The following is a 17,894-nucleotide window of genomic DNA, read 5'->3' as shown; positions in this document are numbered from 1 at the left end:
AACCCTGATCATGCGGAACGGGTTTCCCCTCGGGGAGAACCCCTTGGTTTTTAACCACCACTGAAGGGCCCTCATGTGCAGCAGGCCGAATGGAATGACACTGGACGCTGCTGCCATGAGCCCCAACACTCTCTGGAAGTTCCTCACAGTGATGGCTTGGCCTAGCCTTATCCCGGACACTGTGGTCAGGATGGACTCGATCCGCGCGGGAGACAATTGTGCCCGCATCGTGACCGAGTCCCACACCACTCCCAGGAACGTAGTTCTCTGGGCTGGTGTCAACACGCTCTTTTTCGTGTTGAGTCTCAACCCCAGGCTCTGGATGTGGGCGAGGACGACATCTCGATGCCGAACCGCCAGCTCCTGTGACTGTGCTAAAATCAGCCAGTCGTCGATATAATTGAGCACCCTGATGCCCTGAAGGAGCTGCTGGTGGATGGCTGTGGCTGCGGCTGCCCACTTGGAGCAGACTTCTTAGACACCGAGCGGCGAGGGAGATATTGCTTGAAGGCCGCTGATTGTCTTTTCGCCTCCTGAAACCTGTCGACGACGGTATTAACGGCGTCGCCGAACAGGCCAGAAGGCGAAATCGGGGCATCAAGGAGGAAAGCCCTGTCTTTCTCCTTGATGCCCGTAAGGTTTAACCATAAATGTCTCTCCGAGACCACCATTGCCGCCATGGAGCGACCGACCGCGCGGGCCGTCTCCTTGGTGACTCGGAGAGACAAATCAGCGACCTTCCTCAACTCCGAAATGTCTTCTGGAGTTGGGGCCTCGCCCTCATCGATGTCTTTAAGAAGGTTGGCCTGGTACGCTTGGAGCATAGCCATGGTGTGAAGACTCGCACCAGCCCGACCCGCAGCCATATAAGCCCTGCCCACTAGCGATGAAGTGTCTCTACACGGCTTAGTGGGCAGCACCGGGGCTTTAAGGGATGACGCCGACTCAGGGGATAAATAATTCGCTAGAGGCTGTTCCACCCGCGCCATCATCCCATAACCGTTCTCTGGTGCCCCCATGATGTTACTGTAGTTCAAAACAGGGGGATTGAAAACACGAGAGGAATGCGGTTTCTTCCACGATTTACACAACTCGTTGTGCAAATCGGGAAAAAACGGCAAGCCCCGGTGATGCGGTTGTTCCCTGTGCTGCAGGAAGCGCTCATCCAGCTTACTTTTAGTATGCGCTTCCTGCTTATCTTGTGGCCAGCTGATATTTAAATAGGCCACTGCACGGGAAACAACCTCCACCAACTCCTCATATGCGGGGACACGGGGCGGCGAGTCGTCCCCGAAATCCCCGCCCTCGTTTCTGAGCACGTCTACCTCCTCAGAGGCAGACAGCTCAAACATCGGATCCTCGACTCGCGCAGAAGAAGCCGCGGGGCGGGCTTCTGCGCGAGGCTCGAGGACATCAGAACTGCCCGATGAATCCCGAGAAGGTGCCTCAGCAGCCTCGGGATCCCCGGACAGATCTCTTTGCGAGCCCCATGAAGAGCGTCGCCGCGTCGCCTCAGCGGACGCGGGTCCCGCACCACGGGGCTCGTGAGGCTGACCATCTTCGTCGAAGATAGCCAGCCCAGCACACGGATTGTCATTTTCTCACAATCCTCGCAAGCAGCCCCCTCGAAGAGAGTCTTCGGGGGGGGAAAGAGTCTTGGCGAAGTGTGAAACTTTTTTTTTTACGTAAATGCAAAGTTTCTTGAAAAAAAAAAGCAAAACTTGTGCAGGCAAACGGAAAGTCTCCCAGGGGAACATAAAGCTTCTCTTGGCGGAATACAATAATTTTGCGAGCAAATTAAAAGTTTCTTGGGGGACCACAAAACATTTTGTGAGAGAACTCAAATATAATTCAATGCATTAGAGATATCAGCCCCCCCTTCATACTCACCCGAAGTGCGTAATGATGCTGTCTAGCTTTGGCACAGGCTTTGCATCAGGAGTGTGCCTATGATGCCTTCAAATGCTGCTTGTGTTGGCAGCTCATTCAGCTGGCAGGTTTCAGACCAGCGCCGATGTATAACACAACCCTGTCCCAAAATTCATCTTCACCTTTATAAGCCCCTCCTCTTTTGCAGTAATCAGTAGTGGTCAGCTGGTGGCCCACATCTGGCAGGCTGGTGTTGGGACAGCTGGGCTGAGCAGGTGCAGAAGCGCCGGTGTGTCAGCTCTGATAATGCTGTGATGGTTAACGCTCTGCCTCCTGGCTGAATCTGTGATCTGCCCTCTTACAATAACCCCAGCCAGACAGGCAACGGCACACACATTCATAGTCAGTTTCCATAAATGAGGGTTATCTAACAAGCACAATGTCTAATACAAGGCATCATATCACCAAAAAACCTAAAGTTTCAAGAGTTTGCAAATTGAAAATGTCGTATACAAAAGGAATACATGTTTAGCCGCAAAATTGTGTTTTTATAACCCGGGGGATGATTTGTGTTCGATTTTATTCTAAAACAGACGTATCACGTTAAAACTCTTTACCGTGCCTTTATCGTTTATTTCTGCTACTTTTCAAGTGACATTTATGGATGGATTTTATTCTTTTCTTCTTGTCCCAGAGCCACACTTTCAACATTAAACTATGAAAAGCCATCATAAAAAAAATATATTATTGCATTTCAAAAACCGTGTAATAAGCAGTTTAGTATTTATTGTGTGAAGATATGATTTTTTTTTTTTTTACACAAATTACAGCTATCGCTCAGTCACTGAATAATTACCCGATAATTTCCACCATTTACACGACGACTGCGTTTTAGGGGTAAACTTTTGAAAACGGGTTTCAAAGTGAACATTTTTGAAAACGATTCTGTGTAAAACTACAAAAACGAGAATTTTTGCAAACGGTGACGTCATGCACATGTGTATTGCTAATGCTATCTCACGACCAATTCATACAAATTCGTACGAGTGAAAACGAGGTGGCTGATTCATACGATTTGTGTAAACCCCAGTGGTAGGTTTAGGGGCGACCATTCGTACGAATTCATACGAATTTTGTCCAACTCGTAAAATACGTACGATTTACCAAAAATCGTACGAGTGAGGTCGTATGAATTCGTACGAATTAGCCACCTCGTAAAATACGTACGAATTGCCGTGAGATCGGGTTACTATTACGCGCTTAGTCTAGAGGCGCGTATCGTTTCTTTACAAAGTGACATCGCCACCTACTGGCCTGGCATGAATAATACAGCGTTTTTTGTCGTTTTCAAAGATTTGTGTGAACGGGAATCATTTTGACAACGTTTCGATCTTTAGTACATCATTGTCGTGTAAACGTACCTTTAGATTACTTAAAGTAGTAACACTTTCCACTTTTAAAATTTCTCAAACTACATGTTTAGATAATGTTTGTTAAAGTCAAGAAAATAATTACACAGGTTGCCACAGAACTTATTTACTATTTGCTGTTTGTTTTCTCCATTGTGCTGGATAGATAAGTGCATATGGGACTCAACAAGGATCTCTTGCATCACAAAGCATTAAATTGTTAAGTAAACACATGCGCTGCTCTCTTTCTCAATGGTTTGTAACAGCGGAGTAATTGCTGACTGACATCAAAGTGATTGCGAGGCAATGGAGGCTCTTTCCCTGAGCCTTTGTGCGTTAATGGGCAGTTAATTCACCGTTAATCAAAAGCCAAGCACACTATACACTCATGTGTTCCGATTCGCCACTTGCCTGCTGTTAGCAAGCTTTTAGCCTCCATTTAGACTATTGTGAAAATGCCAACCAAGCCAAAAGGCAACTAGCATTGTTTTTATCCATCTATGTTTTAGCCCTTGGACCACTTTTGTACTTTAAAAGGATAGTTCACCCAAAAATGGCCAAGATTGTGTGTATTTAATATAAAAATGAATCGTTATTCAAAGTATTAAATCAATCGGTGCCCCATTAAAAAAAAAACAGCGGTCCATCTATAAAGCGGTTGCACCACAGCCAACTCCCACAGTTACAACAACGTGTAATGGATTCCAGTCATTTAAAGGTTCATTAAATTTGCTTTGGTCAAGTGCAATAGAAATACTATGATTTATAAGCTATAAATTGCAGCAGTTTTCATAGCACTTCAGAAGGGGTTTATTGGGCATGGCCAACTGAAACATAAACTTCCACTGGTGGATGTTTGAGCTGTGTTTGCATGCTGAGCACATTTCGGCACTAACAAGGCGATGTTTAAGAGTACAGTTGGTCTTTGCTTGGGATAAAGACATAATTCTCTCTTTTACACTTTTTAAAAGTGTGTTAAGCATCAGTCAAAAAAGTGTACTATCTTTAAGTACACTTAAGTGGCCTTCTATTTCATTAATGGCACACATTCAATATGAGTGCGCTTCTTGTTCACAAGGGTATTAAAGTCACCGGAAGTATTTATAATGTATTTTTGGAAATATTAATAGAATACAATAAAATGAGCAACATGACAGCTACCCATATTCCTTTATGTGCGAATACTCCTCAAACATTCTTCAACATAACAATAGACAAGTTTGGAATGACATTAGCGCGAGTAAATGATGACAGAATTGTCATTTTTGGTTGAACTATCCTTTTTAGTGTTCACATACTCAATTGTTCAATTCAATATATTGAAAACATTGTTCTCTGTTGGTGCACATTGACCTGCGTAACGTTGTTCTTTCAAGACTACACAATACTTTCAGTGTTGAGAACATATACACTGTAAAACGCAGCTGAAATATTGAAAAGGTAGATACACCTGGTGCTGGTTGAGGAGAGAACCCCTGATATTATTGTAAAAGCGCTTTAGGTGTACAATAGTACATATGAAAGCGCTATATAAATGCCTCATTCATTCATTCATTCATATACAGTAGAAGAATAGCTCCAAGGAGTGGATGGTTGGGGAACATCGAAATGCAATTTGAGATTCTCTGAAAGACTGATGTAGACAATGGAGAGTAGGCGGCTTTTCAATCAAACTCAGGAGTCAAGCGTTTCTGACTCTGCGTGGCTTCACGGTGACAAACTCTGTGACTCTGTAAATGTTTGTCGGTTTTGCCCCATGGGTGCGTGAGTCTGGAGAGGTGTAGTAAGTGTATCGCTCCAAGAGGTACGATATGCCACTGCTAACGAAATAGAGCTCGGTTGTAAGAAATGCACCCTGGGCACCTTTTCCACCAACCGTTAATAATGGCATGATTGAATCAATAAACAGAGCTGGATCCAAGCGCTCTGACACTTGCTGACTGCAAGCTGTTGTAATTTACTCCTCTTGCTCTGGCTAATGGCGCCATACTGATGTCAAACACACAGGATATTAAGACAGCCAAGCAGATAAAACCACAGAAATTAAAGCTTCGACAAAAAAAAAATAGCGAGAGATATAGTATAGGGCGGTATGACAAAATCTTACATTTTGTGGTTTAAATCATTTTATATCATGGTGGACGTTATATACAGTATCATGAATATTGTTGGGGGGGAAATTCGATAAAACTTTTGTTTACATATTAAATAATCAATGTACTTCCTCTCATTTGATTATTTTGTGTTTGTATTTGAAACCGGAAGATAAGATTATTCATAACAAATGAATGATATGTTTGGCTTTAGTGCAAAAACAACTTCACGTTATGAAATACTTGAGTTGTAAGTAACATTATTAAATTGATATTTGTTTTAGCTTAAGATTCACTCTGACAACATCCAATTCACGAACAAATAAATTCTTTACTATGAACTGATTATTAGTTTATTTGAACCAATAGATGTGTTCATTTGCAGTGGTTAACAACTCACTGATTGAGTGATCTGGTCATTAAATTGAGTGAATCCTGTTAACAAGTCATTAAATTGGTCTTTTTCAGCTCAAAATGAGCCAATGTACTGTATGATAACCACTGATAGCCTTGCAAATATAACTTGGTGTAGTAAAAATGTCTTTAGCTGACACATTTCTACCCAGCTAAAAATATTTTGATATCATTCCCATTTAGTTGTGGAAACGTTATTTCTGAATGTTCTCCGCGGCCAGTTTTTTAGACGTTTAAGAAAAATGGAAAAACTTTTCATATGGTATTTTCATTCAAGGTTATATTAATTGTGATTTTTTTTTTTTTTTTTACCTGCAATATGCTCTTTAAAGCGTCCAGTTTTTTAGACGTTTAAGAAAAATTAAGCAAAAACATTAAAGAAACGTTCCATTTTGTGAACATTATGGGAGCCTAGCTTTTTGAATGTTGAACGGTTTGAAACAATTAGTAAATAATTTTTTTTTTAAAACTCCAACTAAAACGTCTCAGGTAAACCGTTCCATGAATGATGTTTAAATAACGCTTTTGTGCTAACGTTTTGAGAACGGAGTAAAAGACCAGATATCTTTGAACTGGAAGAAAGTTTGTTTATAACTTTGAGAGAACGGACCTTGCAAGAACGTTACAGAAAGTTCTGAGAATGTTTCCTGTTAGCTGGGTTTTTGCTGGACATCATCATTCCGGTCCGCCCTACATCAAATAAGCAATATTTTTTTATCACCGAACAAAATAAGAGAACAGATAGTGAAACCTGTTTGTGTAGCTTTACGCTTATCTCACTAAAAGGAAAATCAACAAGGCCAGAAAAAGAGTGATGTCTAGCGGTCGGGACGCTCGGAGGTCCTGATGAGATCACTTGAGTGGTGTCAGTGAGAAACGGTTTGCTTTTACACTGAGTGCTGAAGGATGACATTGGCCTGCTTTATCTCCAGGTCTTGCGGGGTGAGATTGGACAGCGGAATGAAGTGGCCTTAAAAAGTATTTACAGCAAACAGCATGACATCATTCTAGGCCTTCTTTCTAGGTCGATAAATCTGAGAGGAAAGCAGCATTGTGCTGGGATGCTAAGGATTAAAACAAACAAAACAGTTTTATACATATGATATCGTTTTCAAAAACGTGCACAAAAAGTTTGTTTCAGGCCCCCAAAACGCCATTGTGATGTAAATTAACAGCCAAAATGTAAACTTTTATGTTTTTAGTGGAAAACGTTGTCATGTAAGCAGCCCCTTAGTATTAAACAGTGCTTAGCATAAGTGAATACACCCATGCTAAAGTTGACTAAAAAGAGATTGGCATGGGGTACTTTCCATAAGACCATCTCTCAATGCGAATCAAACCAGCTATTAGGCTAACTGAAATAAACCCATGCCGATCTCTAGGTATGGTGAAGGGTGTGTGATGATGTGGGGATATTTTAATCCCAAAGGCCAAGGGAACTTTATCAGGATGCATAGTGTCCTGGATCCATGAAATAACTGGCCTTTAAAAATAAAAATCTGCCCGCTTCTATGGGAATTTAACATGGTGTCCTGACTTATGGCCCCTGTATTTTAAGGAAGAACATTTATTTATTTACGATACATTATTCATTCACAAAGAAAATTGGTGTACTTAAAGGTTGTATTTTTCCTCATTTTTTAAATTAAGGCATTAAGATCAATTTCCAAAAGATGATTTTTTATTCCTCTTTTTAGTCAACTTTTAAGCACTGACTGTTTCTGCAGGTTACACGGTTACACCAGTAGGTGGCAACAAGTGACTATCTTCATGAGCGAGTCATTCAACAGATAGTTCAACAGAACTCGCTGCTTCCGAAATTGCATAGTATAGTAGGTATTACATTTGGTTTAAAGCGTGCTTTGTGACTGTTTAAAAATTGCACTCTATATCGTATGAATGTGTGTTGAATGAATATATTTCGGAGGTAATAAATCGGCCATGTACCGCCAAAACAGTATGGATTGTTTGAATTTTGGGAAAAAAAGAATTTGAAAGCTGAGACTTTGTTTCAAATCAAAAGCAACAAACATGAAAAATGACCCACAGTCTCTGTTCAACTTTCTCTTCATCAATAAATAAATGCATAATGTAGCCTATATGCTTGTCCTGTAAGTTTGTAAATAAAAATGAAAATGCGAACAAATTAAAAGGCTTATTATAATTAAATATGAAAATTGAAATGACGGGTACTAATAGATTATGACCCTCTCCGTCAAAATGACGGAAAATGCAGAAGTCTAATGTGACCTTTGGTGTATACTGAATTTTATTCCTTTAATATCAATAAATTAATGCATGAAACATGTTCTATATAATGGTTTTCTAATTGAAAAAAGCTTAGCATGTTGCATTCATATTCTGGGCTCATCTGTTTGTCGGTACATAGTATGCATAATCAATATTAGCATTAGTAAAACCCTTTAAGTGAGTTACTTCCAGCCAGGAGGCGACAACTTTTTGAAAGGAAAAGAACAGCACAACTTTTAAGTGTTAACAATGGATTTGACGAATTCTGTGATATTTTGTGATGATAAAATGACAGAAATCAATATAATGATATCAAAATTTAAAAACATGCTTAAAACCTCATGTATGCTAACATGCTAATGACTCACGTTAGCTCTCTAGTTGCATCCTAGATGTCCTCTTCATTGCTGTTGTTTTTTTTTTAAGTTTGAGAGCCTGATTTTGATTAGTCTTATATTAGCTTTTACAGAAATCCTTTCATAAATTACATTAAACAGACGCATAATCCTTTAATAATCCCCTCTTAATGAAAAAAAGGGTGTGTGGGATGCGTCTTCATATCTGAGATCATGTACAACAGCAATGCTAATTACAACAGTGTAAATGAAGTTGTCATGATTACACTTGATTATGGCAACAACACACTTTCTTTAATAGTAATGCTGTAAATGCCAAGGGCTGCAAATCAGCCAGGCATAGTCAAACTCGCTAGGCAAACTGAAGAGTTGTCTCCTTGCAGCTAGCATAAGGACCCCGCTCAGCCTGCGAAATGCATTGCTGATAGTTTCTCCTGCCGTGGAAATGGAGAAGGTTTCAGGGGTATTATGGCGAGGGAGGGGCAATTACCTGAGCACAATTACTGTATCTAACAGCCGCCATCCATCATCCTCTCCTCCCTCTCACAGCGGATTCCGTTGCGTAGCCTTATTCTGCTCCCGCTTTCCAGAGGAATTGCAGAGACACTCGGCCGTCTTGGTGAGTCTGGCGCAGACTTTAAAATGCCAATTGAAAACCTGAGCGGCGTTCAAAAAAAAAAAACTCCTTTTCCGCTCGCGCTCAGCCCCGCCCGCTCCATCTACACCTGTCAAGAACGGATCTGGGAAAATCTGGGAAATGAAGCACACGGGGAATGCAAGCAAGCTGGAGAACTGTCGAAACAACCCTGGAGAGCCTTTAATGACAAGCTTTATTTTCGACATGAGGTAAATGCATTGACGTGAAGAGGAAATGCGGTGTCACTTAATTAAAATAAGAAGCGAGGTAGATAGTTTATGCATGACCTTCAGTGACATGCTCAAATCAATTGCACACCTGTGATATAAGAAAATCAGAAGCTATAATTTTCCATCCCAAGAATGTGAATTATATCATACAATCCAGCAAGTGGATGAATTAGACATTGCACACTGGGGACTATAGGACGGCCAATCACGGGCGCCAACGAGGAAGTCATTTTGTCTCGGATGGAGCAATACGCCACCCCTTCGGGCCTTTCAGGTGCTTGAGTTATACGACTTTATGGCAGAGAAGTGATATTAGATGGAGATTAGATTCGATACAAATCCGCCCTTTAAAGAACCATGAAGATGGCAGTAAACAAGGTAGATCCAATCTTTTTTTTTTAGCTCTCCTTCCGTTTTTTACAACGGCTCATCTGGGGCCCGAGACAGGAGGAGAGCGAGGTAAGTGAGAGGAATACTGATGAAGATTCGGCTGAAAGAACAGGTGCTGGTGGAGACAGGTGAGCAGAGAAGTGATCCTGAATATCTAATGGAGCCTCAGGGCAGTCAGGTTAGTGCAGAGGTGTCTTTGATTAATAATTATGCCATGTTCTCTTAGAAACCCCAGATTCAGTGTGTGTGTGTGTGTGTGTGTGTGTGGTCTACTTTCACTTAATACACTAGGATTTAAAGTGCCCCTATTATGCTTTTTCGGATATTGCCTTTCACGTGTGTAATATACTGCAGCTGTTTGAGAATGAAAAAGGCCTGCAAAGTTTGAAAGATCAAAGTGCAGATAAATAAAGTTCATTTCTCCCTAGTTATCATTATCAGTAATTCCAGTTTTACTTTCTACTCGTACTTATGTAAGTTTGTAACAGTGTCAGTCTATGGTCTTCATCTGACCAATCAGAGCAGAGTAGACCAATCACAACAGACTGGGCCATCTGACCAATCAGAGCAGAGTAGACCAATCACAACAGACTGGGCCATCTGACCAATCTGAGTAGAGTAGACCAATCACAGCAGACTGGGCCATCTGACCAATTAGAGGAGAGTAGACCAATCACAACAGACTGGGCCATCTGACCAATCAGAGCAGAGAAGACCAATCACAACAGACTGGGCCATCTGACCAATCAGAGCAGAGTAGACCAATCACAACAGACTGGGCCATCTGACCAATCAGAGCAGAGTAGACCAATCACAACAGACTGGGCAATCTGACCAATCAGAGCAGAGTAGACCAATCACAACAGACTGGGCCATCTGACCAATCAGAGCAGAGAAGACCAATCACAACAGACTGGGCCATCTGACCAATCAGAGCAGAGTAGACCAATCACAACAGACTGGGCCATCTGACCAATCAGAGCAGAGCAGACCAATCACAACAGACTGGGCCATCTGACCAATCTGAGTAGAGTAGACCAATCACAGCAGACTGGGCCATCTGACCAATTAGAGGAGAGTAGACCAATCACAACAGACTGGGCCATCTGACCAATCAGAGCAGAGAAGACCAATCACAACAGACTGGGCCATCTGACCAATCAGAGCAGAGTAGACCAATCACAACAGACTGGGCCATCTGACCAATCAGAGCAGAGTAGACCAATCACAACAGACTGGGCCATCTGACCAATCAGAGCAGAGTAGACCAATCACAACAGACTGGGCCATCTGACCAATCAGAGCAGAGAAGACCAATCACAACAGACTGGGCCATCTGACCAATCAGAGCAGAGAAGACCAATCACAACAGACTGGGCCATCTGACCAATCAGAGCAGAGTAGACCAATCACAACAGACTGGGCCATCTGACCAATCAGAGCAGAGTAGACCAATCACAACAGACTGGGCAATCTGACCAATCAGAGCAGAGTAGACCAATCACAACAGACTGGGCCATCTGACCAATCAGAGCAGAGAAGACCAATCACAACAGACTGGGCCATCTGACCAATCAGAGCAGAGTAGACCAATCACAACAGACTGGGCCATCTGACCAATCAGAGCAGAGCAGACCAATCACAACAGTCTGGGCCATCTGACCAATCAGAGCAGAGTAGACCAATCACAACAGACTGGGCAATCTGACCAATCAGAACAGAGTAGACCAATTACAACAGACTGGGCCATCTGACCAATCAGAGCAGAGTAGACCAATCACAACAGACTGGATGATGCAATGTATATTATTTTTAAAATAAAGTGATATTTGACCTTGTAGATGCATGTGTCAATGAGGCCAACGATTAGTAGGTTATTAAAAATATTTAATCCAATATTTGGTGATTAAAATAGCATAATGAGATATTTACAAGCAATTTAAAAGGCCGGTAATTTTGACAAGGAACAACAAATAAAGTGAATGATATTCAGCACAGCACGAGGGTTAATGAATAGTTCGCCTTGTGTTCTTCTGTGGAACAAAAAAATAAAGATATTTAGAAAAAGTTCTGGGGTCCAACGACTCATTGTTTTGGATCAACTTTTATTGTTCGGACAAAAAAAAATAATCTTTCCGAATATTCAAAGTATCTACTTTTGTGTTCCACAGAAGAAAGTCAGTCTTGTCACTCCACAGGTTTAAAGGCGAGTACAAATTTTAAGGAAAATTAATTCTGGGATAGACGTGAAATCACACTTTGTTCATTTGTCTGCAAACCAGTCCTCATAGCCAGACACCTGTGTGACCCGTGTGCTACTCTCCTCTGTGAATCACACTGCATCTCGGGACTCCGATAAAGGTTTTTCCTCAAGTTCTGCGCTCGACATAAAACATAGATTGTATCACGAACGATTCACAAGGCAGAACTTTCTCCAACTCCCCAAGACACAGCCTCCGCTCACACCGCCCTCGCCTCGGGCGCAAAGACAGAACAGTTGTCTCTCCAACTTTGATTTCCAGTCATGTCCACCTGGGAGAACATTTGGATTTCAAAGACAAAGTGAGCGCTTATGAAAGCTGCCATCTCTAGTGAAGTTCTCACACGTCTGACATTGAACTACTGCCAATAATCTTGCAGCATAGAAGCCCTCGACATCAACCGAGCAGAAGGATGGATGTAAACCAGTGAACTAAACCTTTCCTTTAACAGACTGGTCTTGTAATGAGCTCCGTCAATCAGCATTGCTTTGGCATCATTTATGATTCATGTAATTGGCTCACAAATAATTGGTCCAGAACTGAATGCACAAGGGCAAAGATTGACCTGAAGGGAAATGCTAAAGGCTAGCTCTATACAGGCATTATAGACCTCTTACCGTTCACCATTCTTTCTACATACACAAGTATGATACATATACTCATGAATACATACGTTAGGTTGAAAGAATAGAATATTAATATTTAATGAGCTTCGGCCTTTGGGCCACTGCCAGGAATTATAAAACACCCCGAAAGAGAGTAAAGAATTTCATGAGTACGGTGACATTTCACTGAACCGGTGAATGTTAGGAAGAGGAGTGGAAGCTATAGTGGACTGGAATCCCACAAAACACACTCCACCAATAAGGATGTTTTCAAATCAATTTTTACAGCATTTAATAAAGTTTTAGTTGCAATTAAAGGGATAGTTCACCCAAAAATGAAAACTCTGTCAGTAATTACTCTCCCTCATGTTGTTCAACCCCGTAAGACTTCCGTTCATCTTCGGGACACAAATTAAGATATTTTTGATTAAATCTGAGAGCTGGATCACTCCTCCATAGGCTTCTAAGGGATCGAAAACTTGCCGGCCCAGAAAAGTTAGTAAAGACTAGAGCCCGACCGATAAAGGATTTTGAAGGCCGATACCGATACAAATATTTGTTGGTTTTAAAATCCGATAAACCGATATATCGGCCGATATTTTTTTTTACAGAAACGCGCAACAAAACATTAACAGATTTCCCTAACATTAGTTATTTGTAGTTATTTATGAGTTTTAACTAAAATAATATGATAATGCATTTTAAAAAGAAACTTGTTTCTTTTATTGTCACAACAGAACAGAGGAACATCAAAATATATTAAAGTCCTGATAAATAAAATGTATAAAAATACAAACTTAAGATATGAAACGTAAAGTCCTTTGAACAAAAACACAAAAACAACAACAACCAAATCAAAGTTACCAGTATTAAAAGACTTGGTATAGCTTCATAAATATAACTTTGAACTATACTACTTATAAATTGTTAACAGTATATATGAGGTAGTGTACTGAATCAGTCAATCCTCAATAGCTCCAGTCCAGCAGAGGCAGGTTGTAGTACAAAAAGCAAAGTTTCTCTGCATTTTCTCCTTTCAAAGAGCTTCGCCTATCCTCATATATATTACCTATGGTGCTGAACACTCTTTCGCTCGCCACAGAGGAGGGTGGACAGGAGAGGTACTGCCTTGCCAAAACTGACAGTCTGGTGAAACGGTTGGTGTTGTGTTTCCACCAATCATATGGATTCCCACTCTTTCTGTCAATGACAGGCTCTCTGAAGTACCGTTCTAGCTCTTCGATGATCCCCTCTGGTTCCACTGCCTCACTGGTGGATGGAAGGAGCACAGTGTCATACAGCGAGTCTAAGAGACTGGGTACTTGGTCCTCTGTTCTCGGCCTTTTGGGATCGGTCTCCTCAGATGGAGTTTGCGTGGCATAATCTGGTGGACTGGTCTCCATAGCCTCTTTTAGCCAGGTTTTCACTTTTACCAGAATTTCTGGTACCAAAGGCCGCTCTTTGTAGCGTGGGTCCAGGGCACAGGCAAGCACCACCTCTTTAGCGTCTTTAACTTTTGCAAATCTTTTTTGCAAACTGTCCAGCATGAATTTTCTTGTGGTTTGAATACCCCTGGTGGTTGGTCCCTCTGACTCCAGTAAACGTTGTAACACTGCTAAACATGGTATAATGCAGGATGTGGATGAGTCCTCTCTGCTGAATTCCAGTGTCACCTCCTCCAGTGGTCCAAGGGTCTCTGCCAGGTTCGACGCAATGGACCATTCCTCTGCTGACAGACATGAGAAATGTCCATGGTCGCTAGCATATGCAGTGATGGCTCTTTTCTGTTCAATCATCCTCACCAACATGTGCAGTGTCGAGTTCCACCTTGTCTGTACTGCCTGTATGATCGAATGCTGTGGGACACCTAGCTCCTCCTGAATTTTAGATAGGCGTTGCTGTGCCGTAACAGAGTGGTTGAAGTGAGTTGCAATTTTCTTCAGCTTTGCCAGAATGTCCACCACCACTCTCTGGGAACTGAGGCCATCATTGATAGCTAGGTGCAGTATGTGAGCACTGCAGCTCAGGTCTGGCATCTCAACAAGGCGCATGCCTTTCACCATATTTACCCCACTGTCCCTGAGTACAAGCATGACCCGCTCCTCATCAATTTCCCATTCTTCAAGCATGGACAGAAATGTCTCTCCAATGTACTGTCCTGTGTGGGACTGTGACAAGGATTTCACGTTCAAGACAAGTTGGACCTTTTTCCAATTCTTGTCAATGAAATGAGCAGTCAGGCTCATGAGTGCCTCATTTGACCCTGACCAACAGTCGGTGGTAAAAGAAATTATGTTTCCTGCATTTTCAACTGACAGCAGTTTCTTTATTTTGTTTACAACTCCTGTGTAAATCTCATCCATCTTCTTTGCACGGAAAAATGTATCTGTCTTTAATGGGTATCTGGGCTCTGCTTTGGCCATAACCCTTTTAAACCCTGCACCCTCAACAACTGTAAAAGGCAGGATGTCAGTGGCTATCATCTCCATCAGGAGTTTGTCCATTTCTTGAGTTCTTGGATCATTTGGAGTCCATTTTGTGGTTTTCTCTAGCACTTGTTTTAGGTTTGGCTGTGTCATATTCATCAATGATGATGTGGTTGGCTGTGCTTCTTTTTGCCTCTTCTCGTACATCTCTTTGTGTTTTGATTTAAGGTGTGCCCACAAGTTGGATGTATTTTTAAATTTGAGGCTGCCAGATCCCTGGCTCACAGAGGCTGTACAGATGTTGCATGTGACTGTACCTGATGGGCCTTTTGTGAAATGCTCCCATACTTGACTTCGTCCACCACTTGCCATCTGTTAAAATATAAAGTAAACAAGCCAGATGAGATACACAAAAAACAACATAACATAAAACGTAACATAAACATACAAATAAAATGATTGCTGCTACAGCCACAACTATTACTACCAGCATTATTATTATTATTATTATTATTATTATTGACAGTGATAATTACAAAAAATAATGATGACATTATTACTATATCATCATCATTTATATTATCATTAAACAAGATAAAGGTCATTCCTAAATGTTTGTGTGCGTGTGTATTGTAATAATTAGTCCCTACATTGCCTTATAAGCTAACTTATAATTACAATGTCAGCTTGCTTATCCCTTTACCTGCAGTTTTTAAATTCTTTCCATCAAGCAACATCAAACCATTTTCAATCATCAGTTGCTGCCTGCCTTCTAAAACCTACTATTTAGCGATGTGACTCGTTAATGCTGCGTCTGAACGGCAGTCTGCAACGCACACTTGGCGTCGTTGGATTTCACACACATGTAAAAGAAAAGCTAACTTTGTCTTTTATGCACAAGATACGTTTGATACTTTTTCTCTGTCTAAATGTTCACTCCTCGCAAGTCTAACTTACATTTTACAATGCAGGGACTGTAACTAGAGATATGCTAGTTATAAATACAGTGATCATTACTTTATTTAGGCAGAAAAAGTTCTTTGTGGTTTCCATGCTCATTAATGTTAACGTTTGCGGTCTTCCACTGATGATAGTGGCATTAGCTAGCTTTGTGGTTAGCTAGTCTATGATGAGCCATAATTTAGCAATGGATAACGTCATACTGCAAATTGTAAAACATACATTTTCAATATAACAGGCCAAGGAGAGATGATATGTCTCATTGCTATAACTGTCACGCGCTATTAAAGAAATACTTCAGTCACATCGTCAAAAGTTAAAAGGACAGTCAGTCAACTACACTGTAAACGTAACGTAATTATTACTAGCTAATTCCGCTTCACTCTCGGCTTATTTAACAGCAGCAAAACTAGACATGATATTTATTTGAGTTAAGAGAACTGATGGGAATGTTCTTTTAATTGTTATTCAAGCAATGTATGTGACCAACTCACCATGGCATGAACACACTTCACAGATGATCTCACTCGCGGATAACTAATTCTCTCTGCCCGACTCTGGCTGGATCAGCAGGTTGCAGGATGTGTTGCGCGTTATACACGAGTGTTGCCAACAGGGACGGTGTAGAGTGCCCTCTGGTGGACAAACTATACAACTCCAACACTCATGACATGGTTGAAGGATGTTTCGTCCGTTTTTTTTTTTTTTTTTATTATTCATTTATCGGCTATTATAAACGCCGATACCGATAGTTTGGAAAATGCCTAATATCGGCCTGCCGATAAATCGGTCGAGCTCTAGTAAAGACATCGTTAAAATAGTCTGAGTGACTACAGTGGCTCAACCTTAAGTTTATCAAGCGACAAGAATAATGCGATCATCAACATTAAACAACATATTAATCAAAACTGCCTAATGTTACTGAATGAAATGTCGACCCAGGACGAGCTCTAGGACTGTGAAGCTTTAGGGGTGTTGATGGACTCGATTTACTCCATTTGTGTTTTCAACATCATGCTGTATCTGATCTGATGTACACTTTTAAAAAAACAACGCCGGCAGGAAAGAGTTAACCCTTTAGAACCTGAAGCTAAAATAGGTGTTTTTCACACATTTTGATTTTTTGAAATTCTAAAATAATGTGCTATCTGCATGTGCAATGTGTCATCTTTTTCAGAAAAATATTAGCTTTCAACAAATTACAGTTATTGACCATTTTTGTGTGTGGTGAGTTTGTAAATAGAATTTAAATAGACAAAAAATGTAAAAGATGAGAATACATTTTCTGATTTTTATTTAGAAAAAAAAAACAGAAAAATCACAAACGAAAGGAACTAACACTTTAAAGTTGAAAAATGAAGTATAATACATCAGATACAAGTCTTTTTTGTGACATTGGGTTGCACAGTTTTCATTTAGGACACTTTTTTTCATACACCACGTATACAAATGCGTCCATTCATAGGCACGCACACATACACATGCATACACCACATGTAAAGATACGTGAAAGAGTAACGACCATCCGCCTCCCAAGTTTAATTTAAAATCATCCCAATCCCCTCTTCTGCTGTCTACCACTTCTTTCGCCATGTATTTGATAGTTTCTTTTACTATTTTATGCAATCCAAAACACTCAAACCTGCCGCGCTCGTATCTCTCTGTTCAAATCCTTCCTTCCCGCTCTGCCAGAAAGCTGCTCTCATTTGCTGACGGAATTACCGTAATAAGCCGTATATTGCCGAAAAGCGCATGTTGTCTACTGTCAGGGGCAATTTGAATGGTTTTGATAGTGCGAACGGTTGAAGAGTTACGGTACAATGAATACAGCTTGCTGATCTGTGTCGGCGAAGACACAGCCGGTTCTAAATAGGGTTAAATGTTCTATAACCAACGCATATCATTTTAAAACTGTGTAAACGAAATGTGACGTATTTTAGATTACGTCTTGATTTTAGCCAACCATAGGCCTACATACATAATACGTACATTTG

General features: G+C 41.1%; 1 protein-coding gene across 1 annotated transcript; it reads right to left on the bottom strand.

Annotated features, from left to right (window-relative positions):
- Positions 1 to 13,109: 13,109 nt before the first annotated feature.
- Positions 13,110 to 15,406, bottom strand: LOC130092897 (zinc finger BED domain-containing protein 4-like). Its single transcript, XM_056260524.1, has one exon. It carries the CDS (start codon positions 15,310 to 15,312, stop codon positions 13,483 to 13,485), a length of 1,830 nt encoding a protein of 609 aa, XP_056116499.1. The 5' UTR covers positions 15,313 to 15,406; the 3' UTR covers positions 13,110 to 13,482.
- Positions 15,407 to 17,894: the final 2,488 nt, after the last annotated feature.

The sequence above is a fragment of the Rhinichthys klamathensis genome, unplaced genomic scaffold (genome assembly GCF_029890125.1).
Source record: "Rhinichthys klamathensis goyatoka isolate OS25496 unplaced genomic scaffold, OSU_Roscu_1.1 h1tg000009l_1, whole genome shotgun sequence".
Taxonomy (NCBI): Eukaryota; Metazoa; Chordata; class Actinopteri; order Cypriniformes; family Leuciscidae; genus Rhinichthys; species Rhinichthys klamathensis.
This window is presented reverse-complemented; position numbering and strand designations above follow the sequence as displayed.